This window comes from Saccopteryx bilineata, chromosome 1 (genome assembly GCF_036850765.1).
Source record: "Saccopteryx bilineata isolate mSacBil1 chromosome 1, mSacBil1_pri_phased_curated, whole genome shotgun sequence".
In the NCBI taxonomy this organism is placed as follows: domain Eukaryota; kingdom Metazoa; phylum Chordata; class Mammalia; order Chiroptera; family Emballonuridae; genus Saccopteryx; species Saccopteryx bilineata.
Genome location: NC_089490.1, coordinates 399,143,373 through 399,169,367, shown reverse-complemented (window position 1 = coordinate 399,169,367; position 25,995 = coordinate 399,143,373). Strand labels below are relative to the sequence as shown.

The window sequence follows — 25,995 nt, the reverse complement described above, 5'->3', positions numbered from 1 at the left end:
TACTAGGATAGGGGTACAGCTCTTTAGATGGGCCTAATTAACGGACAGTGTTTCGGTTCCTTAACCGAAAGCGAGGGAGGTTTTAGGCGCCTCAGTAGGAGTGAAACACGTTTATTTTGCATTCAACGAAGGCCCTGCACCGAGGCTTCCTTACATAAGATTTGCACTGTACACGATTTGTAGCGAGTGGAAATTTGGCTCATCCAAAACCCGAGGATCTGCACCTCCTGCCGGGATGCTCCCGGTAGCAACACGAGATCCGACCAGGTCTTCACACCACCTCGGCTCCCGCGAGCACCGAAAGTTCAGCAAGTTCACCGCTTCCGATCCTCCGGCCGTGCAATAGGACAGAAAGCGGAGCGGCCCCGGAAGTGATGTAGCGGAGTGCCGCTTCTTTCCGGTTCCGGCCTGGCGAGAGAGTGTTGTGGCGACATGAAGCTGCTTACCCACAATTTGCTGAGCTCGCACGTGCGAGGGGTGGGACCCCGTGGATTCCCTCTGCGCCTGGAGGTACTGTCCGGGGATCGGTCTGGTCCCCTTCTCTCGGGAGGGATGGGGAAACCAGGCTTCGGTCCCAGCCTAACTAAACCACTCCGCCCCGCAGGCCACCGAGGTCCGCGTCATGCCTGTGGAGTTCAACCCTGACTTCGTGGCACGTATGATACCCAAAGTAGAGTGGGCGGCGCTCCTGGAGGCGGCAGCTACCGTGAGGACCCTCCCCCTACCTGTGCACACCCTTTGGGGGTGGTCTCAGCCGCAGTCCTTTGCAGCTGGTCAGGGTTGGGGAAGCCCAGAGATAATTTAGGCCTCTTGCCCACAGTTGCATTTGGGTGAGGTGCCCAAAGGGCCAACTCAGGGGTATGAGCAAGATGAGACATTTCTGAGGATGATGCATCACGTGCTACTGGAGGTGAGAACTGGCCCCTCACTTGCTTCCTGGCCAGTCAGCCATACCGGGCAGCCGCCAGTACTGTTCTGTTCCCCGTAGATAGAGGTGATGGAGGGCACCCTGCAGTGCCCAGAGTCTGGACGTGTATTCCCCATCACCCGCGGGATCCCCAACATGCTGCTGAGTGATGAGGACACGGAGACTTAATCTTCACAGGCATCCAGTTTTTCATACAGTGACTGTGTGTATCTTTGTTTATATATATCCTCTGTGTTTGTTTTGTCGTGTGTATCACCAACCATTGACCCAGTGAAAAGCCACACGGTGTTCTTGAGCTTGATATATTTTTTTTCTCATTAAAGGTTCAAAACCAAAAGCGGTTTCTCTTTGCAACAAATATACATTAAAATAGAGTCTCTGTACAGCCAAGGGCTCTGGGCCCTGGCTTGCCCCATGTCCCTGTGCCTCCCTGGCCAAACCCAAAAATAAATATAGTGTTATTGCTCTGCAGGGCATAGAGGCAGTGCTCCCCTACCCCCTAAGGAGGCTGGAGGGGAGCTGGTGGGAGGGGGCGGGGGCTGGCCACCCCAGGAGTCCAGGAGCTGGAGCCTGCTTGGAGTTATTGCTTCAAGGATGGGGGGTAGGGCAGTAATGCCCAATGCAAATGAGAGGAGCCAAGGGGGCAGGGGCCTTTGCTTTCCAAATTCCCCTCCACTCTGGAAAGGTGATCGGATTAAGCAGCAGCAAAAGCATCACCCACTGGGAGACTGTGGCCTCCACTCCCTTCCCTCCCTGAGATCAGGCTTCTTCCCCCCTCCCGCACACATCCCCTGCAGCCCCCTATGGCTTCCGCAGCGCCCCCTACAATCTGGGAGCACGTTATGGCTTGCAAGGGGCAGCACAGTGCCCAGAGGTTGGGCACACGTTCCCAGCTTCTAGAAGGGGGAGGGGAGGGCACAGTGCCTGCTCCCAGGGGCTGATGGTATTGCCTTGGCCCTGCCAGCAGGCTGTGGCACTGACCAGGCCCCAGCTGTGCCCCCTTGGGGCTGAACCCATGCTGGGCGGGTCCTGCCAGCACCCCCACCCGTGTCCACCCCTTGCCTCAGTCCATCATGGCCTCGAGCATCTCCAAGAACAGCTTGTGCATGGGCACCTTGCCCTCAAGCTTCACCCCATAGAAATGGGCCAGCACTTTGCCTGCTGTTTGGCGAAGGAGTGGTAACGTGAGCAGCAGCCTGCCCGCCCGCCGCCTCTCAGCACCCCCTCCGGGGCCCGCCCGGCTGGCTTCGTACTCCAGCAAGGCCTCATGGAGAGCTTCTCGCAGCTGCTCCACAGCCTCTGCATCTTCAATGTGCACAGAGTCTGCAAGGAGTAGGGAGAAAGCTGTTAACACGGGCGCCTCCAGAAAGGAGAGAGCCCCCATTTCCTTGGGCACTGAGGAGTGGGGCCTACAGAGGAGTCAACACAAATTTGTTGATTGGCTAGCTGAGGCAATACTCACTGCTCCAGCTCATGAGCCAGCCCATCTTTTCTCTCAGCTATGGTCCCCCCTCGCCCTCCCTACCTTTGCTCCCACTAAATCATTCACCTTTCCAGTAAGTATGGCAGTAGGGCTCAAAATCCTACGTGCAGTCCCTGAGCCTGCCCTTGCCTTGCTTTGTGGCTTTCGGCAAATCACCGTTCTTTCCTATGCCTCAGTTTTCCCTGTCTGTAAAATGGGACTGTCACCATCTGAGTCGTGGAGGGCCTTCTGGAGACTTGTCAGGGCCTGCCCAGACTCACCTGAATTGGCAAGGGCCAGGGCCTTCAGCAGAACATACTCCTCCCGCTCCAGCCGCAGGGCCTGCAATCGCCGTACCAGCTGCAGCAGGGCAGCCCCAAGTTCCCCCAGGCCAGCTGCTCGCGCCCCCTCTTCATCCAGGACCAGGTCCTCAGCGAAGGCCAGCTCATCCTGCAGTGGCAGTGAGCGCTGGGCCACTCCCAACACCAGTACCTCCATCCACACACTCTGCAGTACTGACATCTGGTCCGACAGCGACAGTGACGAGAAGCCTGGGGGCAGCGGAGCACACTTGGCTCAGGGGACACACCAGAGCCCGGCATGGCCTGGGTGGGCAAGCCCATGGCACCTGGCCCTTTACCTGGGATGCTCTTGGCCCAGCTGATGGTGACCACAATCTCTCGGTCAAAGAGGTCACAGAGGGTAGCTACAGCTGGGAGGTGTCCATCAGGGCCCGCGGGGTCGGGCATGGCATACAGCTTCTCAGGCTCTACCACCAGCAGATGGGACACCAGTGCATTCACTGGGGCTGCAGTGACAGTTGGAAGAGGCACTCGAATTCATCACCTTGCAGGCCCTTTGGGGTCAAACATCTTCCCAGAGTCAGTACCCCCGTGGCCTTCCTCAACAGCCGCTGGTCAGCAGGCTCAAACACTGTCCTCCAGGAAGGGCTCTCCCTATCTCCCAGGGGAATCCGGGCTGTTTGTGAACAGGTTCTGAGCGTTAGAAATCTTTTCTGTTCCCAGCTGTACTACTCAGGGACAAACAGGGAAATGAGGAAGTGAAGAGATAAAGGGAAAATTTGGGTTCCAGTGCCCCAGATAACTACTATCCTGGGTGAATGACACCAGAGAGGCCTCCTGTGGTCTAGCCTGATCCTGACCCCAGATCCAAGGACCCACAGCACTCACCTGTCTTCCGAGGGCCTCCAGCTACTGCCAGGGGTCCAGCAGGGAAAGGGCCGGGGAAGGGCAGTGGGTCCACCTCTGGTCGCCGCTTGTACTTCTGTCGCCCACCCCGGACACGGTCCAGACGTACCCCTTGAATTACAGGACAGGGCTATGTCCTTGGGCTGGGGGTGACTTACTCTGCAGAGCCCTCCCCCAATCTCTTCCACCAGAACTTCTGAGGCTTTGCCGTCTCTGGCCCCATGCACCCAGCTCTCCCCGCCTTCGCCAAGGCCCCTGCCCAGTACTCACCCTCTTTGAGCATGCCCACCCGCAGGCACTTGGTAAAGCGACAGGCCTGGCAGGCCTTGCGTCTCCGCTTAGTGATCTCACACTCATTGGAGGCCGGACAGCTGTACTCAATGCTCCCTGCCAGGAAGAGGCAGGGCTCCAGTGGCGGCCTCCCAGGGCCCGGAGGGGGCCCAGCAGACAGGAGAGCCCTGCCTCGCCCCGGGCAAGCACAGGTCTGGGGAGAGCAGGAGTGCCGTGAGTGGGGCAGGGAAGCCCGGGGCAGTGCGGGGAATGGTTACTAGGCAGGGGGCTCCTTTCTGGGCCAAAGAACAGCTGGGACCAGGGAAGTCAGGCTGCATCTGCTCCACCCCTCCTGTCGAGCCACACTTCTAGTCTCTACTGCTCTCATCTGCTCTCTAACCCCAGTGGTCACTTCTCACACTCATTTTACATGGCCTAAAGGATCATTGAATGCCACTGACCACATCGTCCTCCTAGAAACACTAAGCACTTTTCCTCTTTTGCTTTTAGGACATATGTCTGGTTTTCCTCCCACCTCACTGGCCACTCTGTGGTTTCTGTGCATCTCCCTGTGCTCCTTCCACTGAATAACCCATGGCTGCCCTCGGACTTTGTCTCCACTGACTCACTCCTATGCTGATCGTACCTAGTCAATGGCTTTCAAATTTATATCACTTTCCAAGACCTGCCTAATTCCACTGCCTTGATTGACATCTTGCATGTCGGTCTAGAAAACCTCACAAATCTAACCTGTTCTAAATGGGAGTACTGATCTACCCTCTGGAACCTGCACCTGCATCTGTCCAGCTGCTCAAGGAGAAATTGAGAAGACATCTTTGATTCTGTCTCACATCCCAAATCCAACCCATCAACTGATCCTGGGGGCTTTACACCCTCATACACCTCCTGCTCTGCCCTTGCCTTCCTTAGTTACTCTTCATGCAGCAGCCAGAGGAATCCTATTAAACCTAAGTTAAATCCTGTCCCTCCCCTGCTCAAAATCCTCCAGTGATTTCCCTTCCCCGAATAAAAGTCCAGTGAGCCCTGCGACTTGAAGCCTGCACCCCTGCTCCTTACCCCCTTTTTTACCTCATCCTCCTTGTACTCTGCTCTACTCCAGGTCACTAACTCAGGGCCCACGGCTCCCTTCCCTCCTTCAGTTATCTGCCCATCGTCACCTGGAGGAGGCCTTCCCTGGCCACCCTGCCAGGAGTGGTGAGAATGCCACATGCCTTCTCTGTGAACATCCCCAGCCACTTGCCCCTACTTAGTATCTCATCAGCTCTGAGCACCATCTAATATGCTACATATGTACAGGTTTACCTTCTTTATTATCTGTCTCCTGACTTCAGTCTCAGCTCCATGAGGGCTGGGGCTGTCCCTGATGCTAGAAACAGGGTCTAACACATAGAGGGTGCTCATAACTGGTTGAATGAATGCGTGGTGGCCCTCCCAGCCACATGGGGCTCGTTTGAGGGCTGAATAACACAACCAGCTGACACACTCTCAGTGCGTTTCTCCTACACCCTAACCAGGCTTCCACGCTCAACTCAAGAACCTCCTCAGGGAAGCCCTCCAGAGCCCCAGGTCCAGCCAGGTTCCTCCGAGCACACCCTGCTCCTTGCCTTCCAGCACTTACATAGCTATATGCTATAACCACCGTATGAAATTCATTGTTCCCTCTCTCCTCTCTGCTAGAACGCAAACTGTTTGAATGGGGCAGTCTGCCAGGACTGGAACAGTGACCAGGGAAGCAAAGCACAGGTGTGGGAAGGCTCTGCAAGCTGCCTGGGGCCTATCCTGATCCTTTCATATGCCAACTGTGTGACCTTGAACAAGTCCCATACCTAAGCTCTTGAACCCTCGGTTTTCTCATCTCTAAAACTGAGGTGATTAAAACAGTACTTTCCAAAAAAAAAAGTACCTCTTATAATAGCTGTGAGAATTCAAAGGGGGTAACTGATGTAACTCATTTAGCATGGTTCACAACACCTAAATTTTCAGTAAGTGATTACTCTTTACTTTTAGTGCTCAATGAATATTTTGTCAACTGAGTTCAGAGAATGAAGGGTTCCAGGGAGGGCAGGAGATACGTGGACCTGAAACTGTTAGCTCAAAGGGGTTCAAAGACAGAAGGGAGCACAGACGTTTTAGACCAGTGGGTCTTGGCAATGGCAAAGTCAAAACTCACTAGAATGTCACAATCATTTGTGAGGCACCTGTCCGAAGTTCAGTTATCTGCTTATTAGAAATAAGCAGAGACAGCAGTCTGGTGTTTCAGAGCTCGGCTCCAGACCTGAATCAATCCAAGTTCAAGTCCTAGTTCTGCCATTTTCTACCTTTGGGACTTGGACAAAGTTTTAAAACCCTCTCTTGGCCTCAGTTCTAACAGTGCTGGCACCTTATAGGTTGCTGTGGTGGTAACTGAAATCATGAATGTAAAGGGGCACTGAAGAGATGTTCTCAAAAATTATATATGTTACAGCCCCAAAGTAACCAGAGGTTTACATAAAAATATAAGTAACAGGCACATCTCAAACACTGCTTATTATAGCATCACCTTGCTCACTCATACTTTCATATGCTTTCCTGCATGAGAAAAACCCAAGTACTCTTAGCAGGATGCCTAACAGTCTTTTTAAAGTTAGGTGCTGAAATAGGATGTGGCCCCTCAGCCATGAAGATTGCCTTGTGCTGGTGCTGCTTTAGGGAACTCAACATAAGAGGGGGTGATACATGCTGAAGAGAGGCCAGTAGCCACCAGAAGCAAGTACAAAGTTTAGAAACAAGCAGGCAGTCTCAAATTTTTCAGAGCCAGTGTGGAAGGTACTGGGCCTATCACACCCAGAAACCCAGGAGACATCCCAAGGCCCTTCTCACATCCCACAGCCAACCCATCAATATGTCCTGGTGGCTATTTAACTTTTAAGGGAAAAAGCATTCCTGGGGGTTAAGAGGTCCTGGGAACAGCAGGCTGCCAACCCCAAGTGGTACCATGGCAGTCTAGGGGGTCTAGTGCCACCCAGCAGTGTGCCAACTGGGTAGTGCCAGGCCAAGGGCAAAAGGCACAGAAGTGGGGTAGGGGCTCACCCTGGATGGTCCTCTTGAAGAAGGCTTTGCAGGCCTCACAGGATGCCACGCCATAGTGGTAGCCGGAGGCCACGTCCCCACAGACAAGGCAGAGGCGTTTGGGCAGGGAGCTGAGCACCAGCTTACCCCCACCCTGCTCACCAGGCCCAGCCCCCTCCCCATCCTCCTCTTCCTTGTGGCCTGGGTGGTGGCGAGTGGGAGCAGGGCCAGGGGCCAGGGCCACAGTGGGCTCGGTCTCAGTCTCCGAGGAACCCTTAGGGCTATCTGGGCTGGCTGGCTCTGCCTTGATGTAGAGAGGCTCAATGCCCACCACCTGGCTGGACATGGCGCTGGTCACCTGTGGGGAGAAACCTGTCAGGTCACAGGTAGGTGCTGGGATGGGGGATGGAGACACCCTGCCACCCTGGTTGCCCAACCCCAGGCCTGGGGCCAGCCTTTCAGTATCAGCGAAGGGTTAGGAGGGAGTACAGAGTCCAAGGAAGGACTGCCCATGAAGAGGGCCCCCCCCAGTTGTTGCCATAGGAACAGATTCTCCAAAGCCTCCAGGGCCAGTAACTGACAGCAAGTCTCCCACTTGGGAATCTGCAGGAGGCTTAGAAACTCCCTACTCTTACCTAGGCCAGAGAGCAGTGTAACCCTGAACCCCATCTGGTATAACCAGCCAGAAAGTGAAATACCTCTCAATTTTCTCCAGAGAGGAATCTGGTGATCTCCCTCTCACCTAGGTAACCTCCAGTAAGGGTGCAGAGGCACACAAACCCAAGGGCAGTTGATATGCTCCCACACTCCCCCTCACCTGGGTTCTCAGGTGTCCTCATATGCTCACTCTCATACATGGCCCTTCCCAAGCCCAGCTCTCACTCATGCTCACTCCTCCCCAAGTGCATACCCCATAAACAAAGTCACGCCAGATTCACCCAAGATTTATAATCAAAGTCACTCAAGATTCATAATCACACACTCACACTCTTACACTCTCACATACCCCCACACTCAGGCATAGACCTTTGTGGAAATACATTCAGAGCTCTCCCACTTGACACACTGCCCCCCTCCTATCCCAGCAAGCCCACTCCAAGGCACACAGATCACAGATCAGAGCGGCTCCACCTCCTAGCACCACCCCCACACCCCACCCGCCCGCACATTCACTGTTACACGCGTCTGCCGCAGTCCTCCACCTCCGGGGCGCCCCGCCCCCCAAGCCCCCGCACACCTACGGGAAGTTGCCTAAAGTTGCTGCGCTACCCTCCCCCTCCGCCCACGGGGTACCTCTATCAGGTTATCAGGAAGTAAATGGGGAGTGCCAAGGAGGAGGAAGTTCGCCCCTTGCTGGTGCGATGACCTTTGACCTAGAGAGGAGGGTGGCCCAAAGCCCCTTCGAGCGCCCCCACGTGGTCTTCGAAACCCCTTCCCCGACAGGGAACCCTCCCCATCTTCCACCCCCGCCCGCCCCTAGGACTTCGGCATTCTCCAGGTGCCGGGTTGAACCCTGCCCTAGGACTGGCTCCGCGGCCCAAGCCCGACCCTGGCTAGGATCTGCAGCCCAAGCCCAAGCCAGCCCCTGCCCCAGGCCGGCGCACTAAGACCTGGACGACGGGTCCCGCTCGGACCCTGATTTCGTCTGGCTCTCCACCGGACCCCGACCGTGACCCGGGCCGGTCCCGGAGCCGGACCCCGCCTGGAGCCCGCCCCTCGCCCGCCTCCCTACCGCGCTCGCACATGGCCCCCGCGCCCCTCCCGCCCATCTCCAAAGCGGCGCTCCCCTCCGCCCCCGGACCTGGGGCTTCGGCAAGGCAGGCGGGCAGGCATGGGGGCCGAGCGGCCCGGAGCACCGGGGTGAGCCTGGGGCCGCTGGCGGCCCCTCCTCCGCCACCTCCTCCGGCCGCGCCGCCCCGCCGCGCCGCGTCCCCTCACTCGGCGGCGCCGCCGGCGGCTTGTAGGACACAAAAGGACATCGCGGCCGCTTCCTACTCCGCTTCCTCCAGCTGACAGCGGGGGCGGGGCCGGCCGTGCGCATGCAAAACAGGGGCGGGGCTAGGCGCCCTATGCTAATCAGACAAGTAGGGTCGACAGCGCCTGAGTGCCGGAACGTCTAGGGGGAGGAGCAGGCGAAGCCAGCGGGCGGGCTACGATGCAGGTCCCGCCCCATTGCCGCAAGCTACAGCCGTGCACTTGCGTACGCAGCCTCTGAGGGGGCGTGATCAGAGGAGAGGCGAAAAGACTCCGGGTAGGGGTGGAGCCAAGAATGGTCTTACGTAACGAAGGAGGCGGTGCTCGCTGTGCGCGAGAGGAGAGAGCGCTGTCGCTGAGACAACAGACACATGTAAATGAGAGGGCCGGAGAAGCGGAGAGGCGCAGAGAGGCTAGTTTATCTGCATATGCATGAGGGGCGGAGCCTAGCATGCCCTAGCTGGAGGGCAAGCGCTGCCACTTTCTCTTTTTCCCTTTCCCCCAAGATAACAGCATCCAGAGCACTTGGAACGCAGACCCAATATTCCCACAAAGCTGCGGAATCCGGGCTGGGAAAAGCAGACCTAAAACATGCAAGGAGTCCTGGATTTCGAGCCCCAGGAAGGCGGAGCCGATTGGGCCCTAACGGAGAACGCTCAAGGTCACTGCGGTGACCGAGTGAAGGTCATGGGAAAAGGCGGGGCCACGTGCGTCCGCCTCACGCAGCTACGTACTGACTCACGGACTTTGCACAGACTTTTATTTCTCTAGGGTTCAAATTCCACGAAGATAGGGTTGGGCTTATGTCTCTGGGCAGGACAGGGGCGGGGGCTGGAGTTGGGCAGTCACTCGAGCCTGAAGCGGTGCTCTCACTTCCCTGAGACGTGTTGGCTCTTGTTCCGGCGCCTCTTGAGCCCCTCGATATATCGCTGCAGCTGCTTGGTCAGGAAGTGATTCTTGCCGATCTCTGACCGGTAGCCTGGAAGATAGAACTCCATTCAGGGCAGTTAGTAGAGGCATGGGCTCCCCAGTAACAGATGCTACATGTATGATTTGAGGAACTGCGGATGATTTAGGTTGGCAGGAGCTCTGCGCGTTCGGATGGGCCTGTGTTAGTTTGGGGAACTTTGGATCTCCAAGGCGCTGGGTTCTGCCGGTTTTGTTTCAAGTTATAGACCTGTGCTAGATAGGGGATGCCGAGCAGGATAGGATAGTGACATGGAGGATGAAGGAGGGCAAGATTAGAGATGTTGCAGGCCTGAAATAGGGCAGTGAGAGCCGGCATCTTTTTGGACACCTCCTGGACCACTGGCCATTAGCCGCCACCACCACCACCACATCATAAGGAGGGCAAACCAGTTTACCCAAATAATCCACTGTCCAAAGGCTGTTCACATTATTCAGGAAAGGGGCCAAGGCCACACAAAGACTGTCATCCCCATTGGGCAGATGAAGAAACAGCCTTTAGCCTGACCTGTGGTGGCGCAGTGGATAAAGCGTCAACCTAGAACGCTGAAGTCGCTAGTTCGAAGCCCTGGGCTTGCCTGGTCAAGGCACATATGGGAGTTGATGCTTCCTGCTCCTCCCCCCTTCTCTCTCCCTTTCTCTCTCTCTCTAAAAATGAATGAATAAAATATTTTTAAAAAAACTTAAAGAAACAGCCTTTAAAAAGCCATATCAACTAGAGAGGGGCTGCTCTTAACCTGGAGCTCTGGACCCTCACATTTACCCCATGATCTCCTGCCCCACTGAGCCTCCCTTGCCCTGTTGCTTTTTTTTTTTTTTTACTCTTTGTGTGGCTCCTGCAATATTTGTGAGTGGTAAAGGAATCTGACAAGGTAGACACATCCTGAAACCCCACTCCAAAGGGTTCAGGTCCTGCAAAATTCCCCCAGGTCTCATGGGAGTTGGCAGAGGGGCTCACTCTGGAGGACTTTGGTGAGGATTTCCAGAACTTCATTCTCCATGAGCTCCGTCAAGGGCAGCGGCAGCTGAAGAGGCAGCAAGAGGCTCGGATGTCCAATGGACCCCAGCTCTAACCACAGCTGAAATCCCCACCTGCTGCCTCCAGCCCAAAACCTCCAACTAATCTACCTGTCCCTCCACCCTACAAACCACCCCTACCCCCCTTTATCCCTGAACCCCCAACTTGCCCATTCCCCACCCCACTAAAATCCCCTGTCTCCCTGAATGCCTCCAACCCTGTTCTGCTGTTCCACCCAGTAGGCTTGATGAGGTCTGTGCTTCAAATTATTGAGTGATGTCATGAAGGAAGATATTTCTGGGAGAAGAGAAAAGAGAGATCAGTCATCTGCAGACTACTGGGTCTTTCTTGAAACAGAGGAGATGTATGAAGTGACATCTGGCAGGGAGAATGGACTTCAGAGAACTGCTCCAGGTGCCACATTAGTGGGAAATAGTATGGGACAGTGGTTTATGACCCTGAGCTTTATTGTCTCACCCACCAAGGTTCCGGTTCTGACTGCCCCACTGTGTGAGACTTAGAGCCAGAGACTGAAACTTTCTAACCGGCACATTCTTCATCTGTAAAATGGGCTAATAAGAATAGCTCTCCCCGGCCTGACCTGTGGTGGCGCAGTGGATAAAGCGTCAACCTGGAATTGCTGAGGTCGCCGGTTCAAAACCCTGGGCTTGCCTGGTCAAGGCACATATGGGAGTTGATGCTTCCAGCTCCTCCCCTCCTTCTCTCTCTCTGTCTCTCCTCTCTCTCTCTCACTGTCTCTCCCTCTCCTTTCTAAAATGAATAAATAAAAAATTTTTTAAAAAAAGAATAATCATTAAAACTCTCATGACTCCAGGATGAGAGGGTGAATTCAGGTGAAATCAGAAGATAAGTGTAAAAAAAAAAAAAAAAAAAAAAAAGAATAGCTCTCCCCCCCAGCCTGACCTGTGGTGGCGTACAGTGGTCCCCCACCTTTGTTGGGCCATGGACCAGTTTAATGTCAGAAAATATTTTCACGGACCAGCCTTTAGGGTGGGACGGATAAATGTATCACATGACCGAGACAAGCGTCAAGAGTGAGTCTTAGCCCTGGCCGGTTGGCTCAGTGGTAGAGCATCAGCCTGGCGTGCAGGAGTCCCGGGTTCGATTCCCAGCCAGGGCACACAGGAGAGGTGCCCATCTGCTTCTCCACCCCTCCCCCTCTCCTTCCTCTCTGTCTCTCTCTTCCCTCCCGCAGCCAAGGCTCCATTGGAGCAAAGTTGGCCTGGGCGCTGAGGATGGTTCTGTGGCCTTTGCCTCAGGCACTAGAATGGTTCTGGTTGCAACAGAGCAATGCCCCAGATGGGCAGAGCATCGCCCCCTGGTGGGCATGCCGGGTGGATCCCGGTTGGGCACATGCAGGAGTTTGACTGTCTCCCCGTTTCCAGCTTCAGAAAAATACAAAAAAAAAAAAAAAAAGAGTGAGTCTTAGACGGATAAAACAGAGGAAATCTGGTCATTTTTTAAAAATAAAACATCATTCAGACTTAAATATATATATAACGAAAATAATGTAAGTTATTTATTCTTTCTCTGCAGACTGGTACCAAATGGCCCATGAACCGGTATCAGTCCACGGCCCGGGGGTTGGGGACCACTGGCATAGCGGATAAAGCATCAGTGTGAAACTCCAAGGTCGCAGGTTCGAAACCCTGCACTGTGTGGTCAAGGCACATATGGGAGTTGATGCTTCCTGCACTGTGTGGTCAAGGCACATATGGGAGTTGCTCTTCCCCATGTCTCTCTCTCTCTCTCTCTCTCGCTCTCTCTCTCTCTCTCTTCCTCTCTCCCCCTATGTAAAATTAATAAGTAAATAATAAAAATATTTTTTTAAAAAAGAATAGCCCGCCCTGGCCGGTTGGCTCAGCGGTAGAGCGTCGGCCTAGCGTGCGGAGGACCCGGGTTCGATTCCCGGCCAGGGCACACAGGAGAAGCGCCCATTTGCTTCTCCACCCCTCTGCCGCGCCTTCCTCTCTGTCTCTCTCTTCCCCTCCCGCAGCCAAGGCTCCATTGGAGCAAAGATGGCCCGGGCACTGGGGATGGCTCTGTGGCCTCCGCCCCAGGCGCTAGAGTGGCTCTGGTCGCAACATGGCGACGCCCAGGATGGGCAGAGCATCGCCCCCTGGTGGGCAGAGCTTCGCCCCATGGTGGGCGTGCCAGGTGGATCCCGGTCGGGCGCATGCGGGAGCCTGTCTGACTGTCTCTCTCTGTTTCCAGCTTCAGAAATATAAAAAAAAAAAAAAAAAAAAGAATAGCCCCTGGCCTTGGCCAGGGGTCTCAGTGGATAGAGTATTTTCCCAGTGCACCAAGGTTGCAGGCTCAATCCCAGTCAGGGCACATATGAGAAGCAACCAATAAGTGCACAACTAAATGGAACAACGAGTTGATGCTTCTCTCTCTCCTACTCTCTTAAATCAACAGAGAAAACTTTTTTAAAAGAATAACCCCTTATGAAAGTTGTGAAATTTAAAGAAGATCGTGCAAGCATGCAAGGGTAGCCTAGTGCCTGGCATAGTCAGAGTTCAATAAATGGCAGTTTTTATATTGTTATCAGTTCCAATTTTCTGATGAAAAGCTGGGGGGAGGAGGAGAAAGAGGAGGAAATCCCAAAAAATGTTCAGTATGAGGTAAGTACTTAAAAATTGTCATCAATGCCTGACCAGGCGGTGGCGCAGTGGACAGAGCATCAGACTGCAATGCGGAGGACCCAGGTTCAAGACCCCGAGGTCGCCACCTTGAGTGCGGGCTCATCTGGTTTGATCAAAGCTCACCAGCTTGGACCCAAGGTTGCTGGCTGGAGCAAGGGGTTACTCGGTCTGCTGAAGGCCCGTGGTCAAGGCACATATGAGAAAGCAATCAATGAACAACTAAGGTGTCACAATACGCAACGAAAAACTAATAATTGATGCTTATCATCTCTCTTCGTTCCTGTCTGTCTGTCCCTATATATCCCACTCTCTGGCTCTCTCTCTGTCTCTGAAAAAAAAAATTGTCATCAATCACTGAATAAATGACAGAGAGGCACCTCCTAAACCCGCGAAAATCCACTGACAAGAAATTAACTCCCTCTTCTCAACTATTCTAGTGATTCCATTAATAGCACGGTCCTAGCCACCTGGCCTTTGAGCATTTTGCTGCGTGTCTCTCTCCAGGACCTAGTGTGCTCAGGTCACTGGATCTTGTATGATGACTTCCCGGTAGGGGGCGCTATAAGAATGTCTGGTTGATTTAAAGAGTGAAAGATTAGCACTGGCTACCCACCCTGAGGAACTTGGATCCTACTGCTTCCCTGCATTTCACACCAACAGAAATTGAGGTCCTGGTCAGCCCCCTGCCCTGTGGCTGCCCACAGCCCCGTGAGGCCACACTGACCCATCTTGGTCCTGGAATTCTGGTCCCCTTCTACATGGCTTCCTGAGAAGCTGTCCGGGTCCACCTCCAGGTCCTCTTGCTTTAAGCTGACTTTGCCATTTCCGTCATCCCATTCTTCCCAGACGGTGTCAGAGTCATGGCTGGTCTTCTGAGTGTACCACTGGCCAGGCTTGCTGCCTCTGCTGCTGCCCTCCTGTTCAGAGTCCTCATTAACATTGGTCAACTGAGCATTCAACGTGGACTGTGACAGCGTGGCAGGGGTCAACAGATTCCGGATGTCACTGTTCAAGCTCACCCTGACTGAGTCATGGCGGTCCGAAGACTTGGATGGCGCCTGTGGGCCACATACAACAAGGAAAGCCCAGCACACCTGTCAGAATGGCTATCATCAGTGAATCAACAAACAACAAGTGTTGGCTAGTGTGTGGACAAAAGGGAACCCTTGTGCACTGTTGGAAGTAATGCAGGTTGGTGCAGCCACTGTGGAAAGCAATATGGAGTTACCTAAAAAAATTTAAAATGGAACTGCCTTATGCTCCAGAGAGTCCACTTCTGGGATATGTCTGGAGAAACCCAAAGCACTCATTTGAAAGACTGTATGCACCTCTATGTTCACTGCAGGGTTCTTTACTACAGCTAACATTTGGAAACAGCCCTGGCTATATAGCTCAGTGGGTTAGAGCGCCGTCCTGACACATAAAGGCTGGGGGTTTGATCCCTATCTAGGGCATATACAGTAACAGATTGGTGGTTGTTTGTCTCTATTTCTCTCTCTCTAAAATCAATAAATAAATATAAAAAAAATTGGAAGCAGTCCAAGTGTCCAACAGTAGATGAGTGGATAAAAAAGCTGTGGTACATTTACACAATGAAATACAACTCCGTCATGTAAAAAAAAAAGGAAACCTTACCCTTTGCTGCAGCATGGATAGACCTGGAGAGCATTATGCTAGTGTCAGAGAAAGTACCATATGATTTCACTCAGATGTGGGATCTAATGAACAGAATAAACTAGCAAAATAGAAACGGGCTCATACATAGAGAACAAACTGACAGCTGTTGGGGGAGGGGGCTGCCGGGCTAGATGAAAAAGATGAAGGGATTAAGGAAAAACAAACAAACTCACAGACACAGACAACAGTATGGTGATTACCATAGGGACAAGAAAGGGAGGGGAGGCAGAAGAGGGTGTAGGGGGATAAATGGTGACAGAAAGAGACTTAACTTGTCATGGTGAACACATAATAGAATACACAGATAACACATCCTAGAATTGTACACTTGAAACCTATATAATTGTATTAACCAATGTCATCCCACTAAATCCAATTTTAAAAAAGTTAAAAACAGCCTGACCAGGTGGTGGTGCAGTGGATAGAGCATGGACTGGGACGCAGAGGACCCAGGTTCAAAACCCTGGTCCTGGCTTGAGCACCGGCTTGAGGTCGCTGGCTTGAGCATGGGCTCATCTGGCTTGAGCGCAGGCTCACCAGCTTGAGCGCGGAGTGGCTGGCTTGAGCGCGGAGTGGCTGGCTTGAGCGTGGGATCATAGACATGACCCATGGTTGCTGGCTTGAGCCCAAGGTTGCTGGCTTGAGCAAGGGGACACTAGCTCTGCTGGATCCCTCCAGTCAAGGCACATATGAGAAAGCAATCCATGGACAACTAAAGAGACAAAGGAGCCCCAACAAAGGATTGATGCTTCTCATCTCTCTCCCTATCTGTCTGTCCCTATCTGTCCTTCTCTCTGTCTTTGAAAGAAAAAAAAAGTTAACAAAAAACAAGGAAAGTCCAGGGTTGCAGGGAGTTGGGGAGAGGAGGTGGAGCAGGCTGGGGATAGGGACATGGGGACTGTTGAGAGTTGTCCAGAGTGGAGTGAGAAGATAGCTAGCCAGGGGCCCAGGTTGAATGGGTCAGGGGGCTGACAGGGTGAGGGGTCCAGGAAGAGAAGAGTTCTTACTTTGAAAGGCTTTTCCTCCATGGTTCTGCTCCAACGGACCCAGTCGCCACACACAGGTCTCCGGCCAGGAAGCGCGCGCGAGGGGGTGGGGGTGGGGTGGGGGTGGAGTTCCAGGAAGGGGGAGGGGCAGGGTCCGGTTCCTGGGGTCTCGTGCGGGAAGAGTTCAAGCTACAGCCCTCCACACTCGATACCATTATTTCTACCAGTCCCCTCGCCTCTCTAATAACTGTGCAAGGGTTAGAGACGCACAGCCCATCTTGGCAGATTCTTCTGCCGACCCCTCCCCGTAGCCTCCCAGCAGAGACACGGGCGGATCGCAGCCAAGAGTGCTGCGCCTTGACCAAAGCGACTTGGGGACAGAGGGAGTCACGGGAAGCCTGACTTGCCAGGAGGTGAACGGACGCAAGCACCCCCACCCCACTCGCGTCCTCCGAGCGCGCACGCCCGCAGTGGTGCAGACTTTTCCGTTTATTGATGCAGGTTTGAGGCACAGTTGTGAGGTGTTGTGAGGGACAGGCCCAGCCGCAACAGCGAGACGGGAAGCCTTGGGGGCGGTCTGGAAATGGATGAAGTAAGGAGAGCGCCGGGCCCAGGGCGGCAGGCAAGCGACCTAGCCTGCTCCCCAGACTCCAGCCCGGGCGAAAAAGGGCTCTTTGGTCAAACAAGCAAAGCATGCCAGGGAGAGAGCAAGAATGAAGCCCTTTGGGAGGCGGTGGCCGCGGGTCCTGCCCCTACACGGGCACGTTTTTGTTTCGGGGACGCCCAGGACCCCGGGGTCGCGGGGGCTTCCTGTCAGCGTTGGGACGGCGGCGACCCCGAGGCGCGCGAGGCAGCGCGCAGCCGCGCTCGCTCTGCGTGTCCGAGGACTCGTCGATGAAGGCTAGATTCTCGCTGGGATAATCCAGCGCGGAGGCCGTGGGAGGGGAGGGCGGTTCGGTCTTTTCCGGGGGCGCAGGGGATGGGGGCCTGCCGGCGGGCTGCGCTGAGCTAGGAGGTGCCGGCAAGAGCGGCCGCTCCTTCTCCGGCGGCGGTAGTACGGTGGGCCCGCCCCGCTGGGTCACCCGCGCCGTCACTGTGCCGGTCCAGCTGGCGGCCTGAGCCGTGAAGCCGCCCATCTGCGCGGGGAGGAAAAGCAGTCCTCGACCGGGAGCCCTCGACCGCCTCGGCAACCCCGGGAGCCTGCCTGTCGCTAACCAGGCATGGCTCCTCTTTCCCTGGTCCTCCGGCCTCATCCCGCCCGAAAGGCTTATCACCCAGCCGCACCATCTCTCCTTCTCCATCGCAAGGACGCGCCCTCTTCTCCGGGAGCTTTCCTAGGAAACCCGTTTTATTTCAGCTCTCCCTCCCACGCCTCCAGAGACCTATGCGCTCCTTGGCCAGGCGCGACCAGTGGGGTGACAAAATACAGGTCTTTCAACTAAACTTAAATGTCAGACACACAACGAATAAAATTTTAGTATAAGTATGTCTCATGCAATATGTAGGATGTACTTACACTATAATATTATTCCCTATCTATATTAAATTCACATTTAACTGGGAGTCCTGCATTTTTATTGGGTAAAACTGACAATGCTATCCATAAGAGTAGAGATGGAGTTGCCTGCAAACTTGTCTGAATTTATCGCTTTGTCCCCTACCAGTGCATACTGGGGCTCACTCAGTCCCTGCCTGAAGGAGCCCACAGTCTGGGAGGTCTGCTGGCCAACCAACTGCAAAGGTACAGCGCGGAGCGCCACGGCGCAGGCGCGGCGCTGACCCAGGGGCGCCTACCTCTGCCCGAGTGCGGCGGGACACAACTCGCAACCAGTTCCCGATGGTCGTGAGCACTGAAGCAAAGTAGGCCAGGCCGAACAGGATCCAAAACCACACCAGCGGCTGATAGGCTGCAGAGTTCTGGTTGGGGCTGGCGCCTGGATTACCATCGGGGAGGGCAGAAGAAAGTTGATTATGGAGCAAACTTTAAGCCGGTAAACCACAGTTTCACTGCGCCTCTTCCCAGCTCATTGAGAGGATCCGCTCTCCCCAGGACAATGAGTATGTTCCAGAGAGTGTGAATGCATGCAAGAAGATAAGCGTGCATGACTTTTAGGTACGCAATGTAAGAGCACGTGAGTGGGAGTGCTCACGTGCAAGAATGTGAGCATGTGTGAGAGGTGCACCTTATTATATGTGTGAACGTGCATGGAGGCGCAGGCATGCAAGAATGTAAGTGTGCCTGAGGTTTTGCACCCATGCAAAAATGTGAGGGTGCATTCCGTAAGCAGAGGGGTTTGGAGCCATCCCATGTGAGTGTACAAATGCCACGTGGAATTTGGAGGAAGAAGCAAAAATGCTGAGCCCCTGGATAGAAATAAAAGTGGGTAGGAAAGTGCAGCAAAAGGAAGGTGGCCTCACCGGCCACATAGTCCCCGAAGCCCACTGTGGTGAGCGTCACTACGACGAAGTAGATGGCCTCGAGCTTGCTCCAGCCTTCCATATAACAGAACACGAACGTCGGGGTGAGAACAAAGAGCAGGCAGCCGATCAGCAGGAAGAGCACCGCCGACAGGATTCGCACCAGCTCCTTGGGCACTTGCCACTTCTGCAGGGAGGGGCGGTAGGCAGGACCAGGAGTCACCAAAACCTCCACTCACACCCACACCCTGTGATCTCAGGGCCCGTGCTCACGTGCGGGGAAGGGATGTAGGAAAGGTATCCAGACCCCAGCGCAAGGGCATGGAGCAGCTCACCAGGAAGATGGCTTCAATGTGACCGATGCCTCGGCGCAGGGAGGAGCCCAGCCGGTCCCCGACCCCTGCCAGCAGGATCCCGAACAGCGGGATCCCCACCAGTGCATAAAAGATGCAGAAGAGGCGCCCAGCATCTGTGCGCAGGGCCGCATTGCCATAGCCTAGACGGAGGGGCCATACAGGAGGCCTAGGGGTTACCTGGCACCTCCCTAGCTCCCCCTGCACCTTCCCCCATGAGAAACCCCGGCCACCCGGTGCCCCCCACGCCCAGTCCCCTCCCCCACCGATGGTGGTGATGATGGTCCCTGAGAAAAAGAAGGCGCTGCCCAGGTCCCAGGCTGAGTAGTTGCTGTGACTGGTTGAGTTGATGTCAGGGTTTGCACCCCCTCCCAGGGCATCAGCCACCTCCTGCAGGACAAGGTGCAGAAGGAGGAACCTTAGTCCTTCCCTCCTGTCCTGGCCAACCCCCTGGGCCTCCAGTCTCCAGCCTGGTTCCCTTCCTACCCAGCTCGGCTCTCCCCTTCCCTCTGATCTTCCTGAAGGCCGTCATTGTAAATTGGGTGACCCAATTTTGTTTGACCTCCACATTGTTTTAGAAACATTTATCTGCTCCCTAATTTCACACAACAGATTTCCAACTTTACAGTGGTCAGGAGCACATTCTTTGGGATCAGACTGTCTGTTTTCAAATCTTGGTGTTATGTGAGCTCGGGCAGGTTAACTCTCTGAGCCTGTCTCTGCACCTACCAAGTGGAGGTGATGGGAACAGCACCTACCACATAGCATTGTTGTTGCAAATAGTTGAAGTACTCACAGCAAAGTAAGCACTGTGTGTTTGCTAAATTAGACCCCACATAGTGACCATGCCTGCTGATTTCCAGCTTCCCACAGACCCCACCACTCCCACTGCCCCTATAGGAGCTGAATTGGAGTCCCTAGCCATAGAAAATGTGGTGAGAGTTGGGGACCCTCTTTCTGGGAAGGTTCATATACCATCAATTTTTTCACCTAATTTTAGGAGATTTGTAGACACACAAACCCCTGCCCATCCTGCTAAAGGCCTGTATTACATAATAGGTGCTCAATAAATATGATTAATAAAATGGCCATGTGTTTGCTCCTCTTGCCAGACTGTAGGTCCCTCAGACCCGGATCCACGTTTTGAGAGTGCCTGCCCTAAGTGATAGAGGTCAGAGCACAGTGAGAATAGGGTACAAAGGGGCTCCTCCCCCAAGGAGCAAAGACACAAAGGCAGGGAATTTGGGGAAGATCTTAAACCACATTTCTCTCTCACTGAAGTCTTCATTAGCAAGGCCCTTTCCAAATTAACTGTCCTAAAGCAATACCCCAAATCCTCTATAGCTCCCTGCTGTCTGCAGAATGGAGTCCCAAATTCCCAGCCCAAGATTTAAGCCCCTCTTCAATCTGGTCCCAATCTCCCCTTCTGCATTCTTCTCTCCTAAATCTCCCTTTGGGAACACAAGTTATGGTGACCTTTGCCCCAGATTTCTGAGATGACCTCATTTTCTATAGTAATAATTTTTAAATAAATCCAAGAAGTAAAATGTGTGATTTAATCTTTATTTTGTAACACTTTTCCAGTAAATTCACTACTTAAGAGAGAAATCCTTTGTCATCCTGTGTGTTCTGATCTTTGTTTCAGATGACTCGGCACCTGTTAAACCTGAGCTCTGCACAACACTGAGCTTCTCAGCCTGCTCTGCCTGTAGTCCCTTGCAATCCAGTCAAACACCCCTAAATTCTACCCATCTCACCTGCCTCATGTCAGTTACCAGGGGTCTTCCTAAAGGCCCCTGACACCTCCCTCCTTGCCCCAGCACCTAGCCCAGGGCCAGCATACAACAGGTGGTTAACAAATAAGGATACAAGGAAAGTTCCTTTTCCACTGAATTCTGCAGTGATCTGTCCATGCATCTGTCCCCTCACTCAGATGTGACATCCTCTAGGGCACACACTGCATCTGTCCCACCCTACCTCAATTTCCTTGCTCACTCTATGGTACATAGCACAGCACCCAGTACACAGTAGGTGCATAATTGCTGAATGACTAATTGTGGAAGAGAAATACAGCAGCTGTTGCCCACCCTTCTAGTTTCTGCCATTCCTTTTCTTCTTTTTCATCCAGGAAAAAAGTAATTCTATTGTGAGGAGAAAATAGGTCAGATTCCCTCCCTCCCTCCCTCTGCCCTGTGATCTGGCCAGACACTCTCCTGCCCAGGCCTCTCTGCGCCTCGCTCAGTATTCTAGATGTGTCAGAGACCATGTCAGGCTGCCTTGTATCCCGACCCCACCCCATCCTCATCTCTGCTCTGGGTCCAGCCACACTGGGAATCAGGTGGAACACAGAGGCCTCCATGCTGATGGTGCCTCCCTCAAAAAGAACAGGCATGGAGAGAGGGGTACTCTTTACGAAAGTAATAAACATTCATTTTTAGAAATGGATTTTAGAAATAGTGGAAGGGGGAGAGAGAGAGAGAGAGACAGAGAGAGAAAGAGACAGAAACATTGATACTTTTCTGTATGTGCCCGGACTGGGACTGAACCTACAGCCTTTGTGTACCAGGACAACACTAACCAACTGGGCTATCCAGCCAGAGTGTAAACACTCATTTATTAAAGTTAAATCTTAGGTTTTTAATATGATAGTGACGCAGAAATCAGAAAAAGCCACAGAGGTGTGGCCTGAGAGTATCCCAGAAGACAAGCCCAGCACTTTCTTTAGTCATTGGACCACAGCTGGTCCCATCCACCCCTGACTCGCCCTCCCTGTAGCCTCTCCGTCAAAAGCATGTGTCCCAGGGCAAAGGGTGCTTAATCTCGCGTCTAAGATGGCACAGGCAGGCTTGGGAGGTCCTGGAACCCTCCAAAATCATCTGTACATGTTTATATGTGCACTTTTCTGAGGTGAAGGGGTGTTCACAGTGTTCCTGGGCTTCTCCAAGTATCTGAGTCCAAGGAAGTATAGGAATGGGTGTAGGGTGCCAGATTTAGCAAATAAAAACATTGCCTGGGATAGGGATACAGTTATAGTTTAAAACTATTCATTGTTTAGCTGAAATTCCCACTTAACTGGGTATCCTGGATTTCTTCTGGTAAACCAGTGAGTTAGACCTGTGAAAATGTAATGTATTTCATGTGCTACATACAGCCTTTTTATTAATTTCTTCCTTCATTCATTCCTTCAGCCACCCTCCACACTGAAGGAGACCTTCCAGGAGCACAGTTCAATGCCAGGCACAGCAGGGAAAACAAGTGTCCCCATGCCCACCACACTGAAAACATAGAGCCCTGATCCGAGCCTCTGCCCTACAGCCCCAGCTGCACCCAGCCAGTCTGGAAGCAGCAGCCAGTATATGGCCCTACTGGCATGCAGCTAGAGCCAGGGGCTCATGGGAGACTGCTGAAGGGCTCCCACCCACCCACGCACCTTGATGAAGAGCCCCAGGTCCTGGTCGCTCACACACGGATGGGCTCTCAGGAACTTCTCTCGGACCTCCCCCAGCCCCCTCTGGGCCTGCTGCTCACTGGGCTGCTCCAGAGCCTGGAACACCAGAGCACCGGACACCAAGTAGAGCAGGACCAGCGCCAGCAGCGCCAGCAGTGTGGTGCCGCGCATGGCGCGTCCAGGGGCCCTGCCAACCCCACTGCCCGCTTGGGGAGGCCGGGCAGCAGGCTCCGGGAGGGCTGCGGTCACTGTGGGCAGAATCAGGGATGCTTGGATCAATAGCCTGGCCTGACACCCCTACACCCCTCTCCAACCCTCACACGCCCAAAGGTCTTTGGAGCCCCCAGCCCTACTGCCAGTAGATGTCCTCGCCTCACATCCCTCCGGCTGGACTGCTCGGGCACCAGGACACACCCAGTCCTCCCCCCACGGCGGTCCTCCCCCTTACCTCCGCTGCCCGGCCCTCAGCCCCTGTCGGATGACTCCAGGGTGTGAGAGGAGAAGAGGGCCCCGGGGAGGGAAAGGAAAGAGGGAGATATCGAGCCTGCTAAGGGAGAGGCAGGGAGAGCGAAGGAGGAAGCGCTGGAGCCGGTGGGGGTGTGGGGAGCCAGCTTCCCAGGAGGAGGCTGAGAGGGCGAGCTGGCGCTCGAAGGAAAAGAGGGAGGCGAGGCAGGACCGCCCAGGGCTGGGAAGGGGATGGCGGGTCTCGGTTTGTCTGCTGCTGCTGCTGCTGCTGCCGCCGCAACAGCATCTTCGTGACTTCTCCCGCCTCTGGCGGCAACGCTGCTAGCCGCGAGGGGCCGGGCGGGGAGTCTCCAGGGTCTCCCAGCGCCCTGCCGGGCTTTCGAGGAACCCAGGGACGGTCCGGTCCCTGCGCAGAGGCGAGGCGGGGCAGGACGGGGGTGGGAAAGGGAGGCTGCCATTTTCCGGGAAGGGGCAGGGTGGGGGCCATACGCCAGACCAGTGCTGCGTCGTCCCCCGGGGCACCTGCCAGTCCAGGGGACAGCGGGCGGAGGCGCCCACGCGCACACACTCGCAGCCACGCTGCACAAAGCCCCGCGCGCCCACGCTCCGCCCTGCGGCTGCAGTCAGCCACTGCTCGGGCCGCACGCACACGCTCCGCCTGCGCTCTCCCCAGACTCAAGGAACACCGGACCCCGTGGGAAGGCGCGGGGCCGCGGCACCCCAGGGACCACGCATCCGTGTGCCCATATTCGCGTGTGCACACTTAGACCGAGGGGCCACGCCGCAGCACCCGCCACCCAGACACACTGCACACCCGCCGCTCGCTCCCACCGCCTCCCGCGTCCTCACGCCGACGTCTCGGAGCGTGACGGGAGGATGGACGCGCGGTCGCACGATTCCCGCAGGCGCCCACTGGTGGGAGGGAAGTGACGCCCCGCCTGGACAGCCGCCCCCAGTGTGCCCTGCCCCGGAGCCCGGCCCGCACTCCCTCCAGCGCCCCCCGCGCCCGCACTCACTCTTGGCCCCGCTGCGGCTGAGGCTGCCACCCGGGCTCCCGCGCGGCCTCGGCGGTGCCGGCTGGGCCGAGGAGGCGGTGGCGGCGGCAGGGGCGGAGCGGGCCGCCGCTGGGGCTGGGACCCCCCACCACCGCCGCCAGAAGCGCTCCCCCTACCGCGCTTAACCCCTCCAGCTCCGCTCCTCCCTCCAGGCCAAGCCCTTGCCGCCGGTGCTCTGACCACCGCCTGTGCCCCACCCCCGACCCCTGCAGCCTCTAACTTGCGGCCGCCCCGTGCCCTAACTCTGGCTGGTCCTGGAAAATTAGTGGTCTCGGTCTCGAGTGTCAGATCCTGGTACTGCCCAGTTGGCTAGCCAGTGTGGCCAGCGGCAGGCCTGGGTCATCCCCCTCACTTCTCTGGACGGGCCTCACACTATTCTCCCAGGCCCACAATAAGATAGGAAGGGCCCTTAACTCCCTGCCCCGGACGGCCTGGTTCTTAGGCTCAACACTTATGAAGGGTATCCTGCCAGACAAAGGGTAGGGGATCCACTCAAGCAAGTTGGACCGTGCCCAGGTGGGGTGTGGCACAGTTCTGGGAGGTCATGCAGGGGCACCTCCTGTCCCTGATCCTGTATCCCATCCCTTAGTCCTCATTCATGCCCATCCTAGTGTGGACCCGGTGCCAGCAACAACCCCCCCACCCCGGCCCCAGGCTGCCTGAACTGCGGGGGCCCTGGCAGATCCCTGGAACTCGGTTCCTCTCTGCTGTTACCCACTTTACAACCTCCATTTCTTCAAAGAACCTGCTCTTGCCTGGGGTACTCAGCTCTCAGGGTGGGTGGTTGGAGCATGGCTCTAAGGCTGACCACCTCTTACCAGAAAGGGGCCTGTAGGTCCCACTTATAGAAAAAGGATGCTGGCCCTGGCCGGTTGGCTCAGTGGCAGAGCGTCGGCCTGGCGTGCAGGAGTCCCAGGTTCGATTCCCGGCCAGGGCACACAGGAGAAGCGCCCATCTGCTTCTCCACCCCTTCCCCTCTCCTTCCTCTCTGTCGCTCTCTTCCCCTCCCGCAGCCGAGGCTCCATTAGAGCAAAGTTGGCCCAGGCGGGCGTTGAGGATGGCTCTGTGGCCTTTGCCTCAGGCGCTAGAATGGCTCTGGTTGCAACAGAGCAACGCCCCCTGGTGGACATGCCGGGTGGATCCCTGTCGGGCGCATGCGGGAGTCCCTCTGACTGCCTCCCCGTTTCCAACTTCAGAAAAAATACACACACAAAAAAAGAAAAAGGATGCTAATTTTCACCAAGGGTGCTATTTTGAGCATTACAGAGGTCAATATTTGTAAACCTGGCAAACAATACAAGTGCCCTACAAATGTTAACAACTTTCCATTCAACAAAAAGTGTGCCCTCTCCAGAGGTCCTGGAGGCCTGGTGTCCAGGACAGTCAGTCCCAAGTGAAGCATTTCAAGACAGACTTAGTCCTGGGCCCCAGGGTCTCTGAGGAACTGACAATGTCAGGTCCATGTGCAGGAGACAGACAACTCCCAGCCATGGGACAAACCGACAATGGCTGCGGCAGCAGAAGGCAGTGGTTATGCTATTAGAAGTGGCCAGAGAAAGGGGCCCTAGGACCACCCAGCAGACTGTGTGGGGGCAGCCCAGCCTAGCAGCCAAACCCACACCTGGGGGCTGCGCAGTCATGGCCACTTCCTCCTCCTCAGGCCCTGGACTGACCCTGAACCTGAAGGCCAGCTGGATGTGATGACAGGGAAGCAGGGTCCCCAGAAACCCCTAGCCGCTAAGGGATGAGAGGCATAGTAAACACATAAGCACAGCGCCGTGGGTCCCAGGAAAGGACACGGTTCCCTGACCCGCGAGGGGCTGCTTTAAAAGAAGTGACATTTGAAGCAGGTCTTGAGGAAAGAGTAGGAATAATTGAAGCAGGGAGGGGACTGGAGTAGATGCAGAGCTCTTCTGGTCCCCTTCCCCTCAAACTGCAGGCCCTTCTCCCGCCCTGCCTACCAGCCTGGGGGAGGCGAGTGGCCCCTGTGAGTCCAGCAGCCCCCTTCAAGGGCCAGTGTGCGATCAGCCTT

At 55.1% G+C, this 25,995-nt stretch overlaps 5 protein-coding genes across 6 annotated transcripts; 2 read left to right on the top strand and 3 right to left on the bottom strand.

The window, feature by feature from the left end:
• The first annotated feature begins 100 nt into the window (after positions 1–100).
• TRMT112 (tRNA methyltransferase activator subunit 11-2) lies at positions 101–1,626 on the top strand. Its single transcript, XM_066251896.1, has 4 exons — positions 101–510; positions 605–706; positions 821–910; positions 989–1,626. The coding sequence occupies exons 1-4, from the start codon at positions 433–435 to the stop codon at positions 1,094–1,096; spliced, it is 378 nt and encodes a 125-aa protein (XP_066107993.1). The 5' UTR covers positions 101–432; the 3' UTR covers positions 1,097–1,626.
• On the bottom strand, positions 1,215–8,959 carry ESRRA (estrogen related receptor alpha). Of its 2 annotated transcripts, XM_066251892.1 has the most exons (7): positions 8,739–8,959; positions 6,959–7,295; positions 3,869–3,985; positions 3,581–3,709; positions 3,031–3,198; positions 2,672–2,941; positions 1,215–2,251 (listed from the first exon to the last, which is right to left on the bottom strand). In XM_066251892.1, the coding sequence occupies exons 2-7, from the start codon at positions 7,281–7,283 to the stop codon at positions 1,992–1,994; spliced, it is 1,269 nt and encodes a 422-aa protein (XP_066107989.1). In that variant the 5' UTR covers positions 7,284–7,295; positions 8,739–8,959; the 3' UTR covers positions 1,215–1,991. The 2 variants fall into 2 exon arrangements, with proteins under 2 accessions (XP_066107989.1, XP_066107991.1); XM_066251894.1 differs by lacking the exon at positions 8,739–8,959 and having other exon boundaries at positions 3,869–4,082; positions 6,959–7,091.
• On the top strand, positions 7,282–8,950 carry LOC136319728 (uncharacterized). Its single transcript, XM_066252855.1, has 2 exons — positions 7,282–7,323; positions 8,495–8,950. The coding sequence occupies exons 1-2, from the start codon at positions 7,282–7,284 to the stop codon at positions 8,948–8,950; spliced, it is 498 nt and encodes a 165-aa protein (XP_066108952.1).
• Positions 8,960–9,712: 753 nt separating the features above from the next.
• Positions 9,713–16,302, bottom strand: CATSPERZ (catsper channel auxiliary subunit zeta). The gene is made up of 5 exons (XM_066252854.1): positions 16,246–16,302; positions 14,286–14,619; positions 11,113–11,192; positions 10,836–10,902; positions 9,713–9,890 (listed from the first exon to the last, which is right to left on the bottom strand). The coding sequence occupies exons 1-5, from the start codon at positions 16,264–16,266 to the stop codon at positions 9,781–9,783; spliced, it is 612 nt and encodes a 203-aa protein (XP_066108951.1). The 5' UTR covers positions 16,267–16,302; the 3' UTR covers positions 9,713–9,780.
• Positions 16,303–16,620: 318 nt separating this feature from the next.
• Positions 16,621–22,977, bottom strand: KCNK4 (potassium two pore domain channel subfamily K member 4). The gene is made up of 7 exons (XM_066254053.1): positions 22,892–22,977; positions 22,426–22,691; positions 19,262–19,385; positions 18,978–19,138; positions 18,643–18,829; positions 18,019–18,158; positions 16,621–17,360 (listed from the first exon to the last, which is right to left on the bottom strand). Exons 2-7 carry the CDS (start codon positions 22,612–22,614, stop codon positions 16,977–16,979), a joined length of 1,185 nt encoding a protein of 394 aa, XP_066110150.1. The 5' UTR covers positions 22,615–22,691; positions 22,892–22,977; the 3' UTR covers positions 16,621–16,976.
• Between the last annotated feature and the right edge of the window lie 3,018 nt (positions 22,978–25,995).

Excerpts from the sequence above, each read along its gene's own strand:
- TRMT112 (XM_066251896.1), top strand. The coding sequence starts at position 433 with ATGAAGCTGCTTACCCACAATTTGCTGAGCTCGCACGTGCGAGGGGTG. Across the intron at positions 707-820 it reads TCCTGGAGGCGGCAGCTACC|TTGCATTTGGGTGAGGTGCC; the intron begins GTGAGGACCCTC and ends TCTTGCCCACAG. Across the intron at positions 911-988 it reads TGCATCACGTGCTACTGGAG|ATAGAGGTGATGGAGGGCAC; the intron begins GTGAGAACTGGC and ends TGTTCCCCGTAG.
- CATSPERZ (XM_066252854.1), bottom strand. The coding sequence starts at position 16,266 with ATGGAGGAAAAGCCTTTCAAA. Across the intron at positions 11,193-14,285 it reads GAATTCCAGGACCAAGATGG|AAATATCTTCCTTCATGACA; the intron begins GTCAGTGTGGCC and ends CTCTTCTCCCAG. Across the intron at positions 9,891-10,835 it reads CCTCACCAAAGTCCTCCAGA|GCTACCGGTCAGAGATCGGC; the intron begins GTGAGCCCCTCT and ends TCTATCTTCCAG.
- LOC136319728 (XM_066252855.1), top strand. The coding sequence starts at position 7,282 with ATGGCGCTGGTCACCTGTGGGGAGAAACCTGTCAGGTCACAG. Across the intron at positions 7,324-8,494 it reads AGAAACCTGTCAGGTCACAG|GATCTGCAGCCCAAGCCCAA; the intron begins GTAGGTGCTGGG and ends GACCCTGGCTAG.
- ESRRA (XM_066251892.1), bottom strand. The coding sequence starts at position 7,283 with ATGTCCAGCCAGGTGGTGGGCATTGAGCCTCTCTACATCAAGGCAGAG. Across the intron at positions 3,986-6,958 it reads CTTCAAGAGGACCATCCAGG|GGAGCATTGAGTACAGCTGT; the intron begins GTGAGCCCCTAC and ends TCTTCCTGGCAG. Across the intron at positions 2,942-3,030 it reads CTGGGCCAAGAGCATCCCAG|GCTTCTCGTCACTGTCGCTG; the intron begins GTAAAGGGCCAG and ends CGCTGCCCCCAG.
- KCNK4 (XM_066254053.1), bottom strand. The coding sequence starts at position 22,614 with ATGCGCGGCACCACACTGCTGGCGCTGCTGGCGCTGGTCCTGCTCTAC. Across the intron at positions 19,139-19,261 it reads GACCATCATCACCACCATCG|GCTATGGCAATGCGGCCCTG; the intron begins GTGGGGGAGGGG and ends CCCTCCGTCTAG. Across the intron at positions 18,159-18,642 it reads CTTCGGGGACTATGTGGCCG|GCGCCAGCCCCAACCAGAAC; the intron begins GTGAGGCCACCT and ends ATGGTAATCCAG.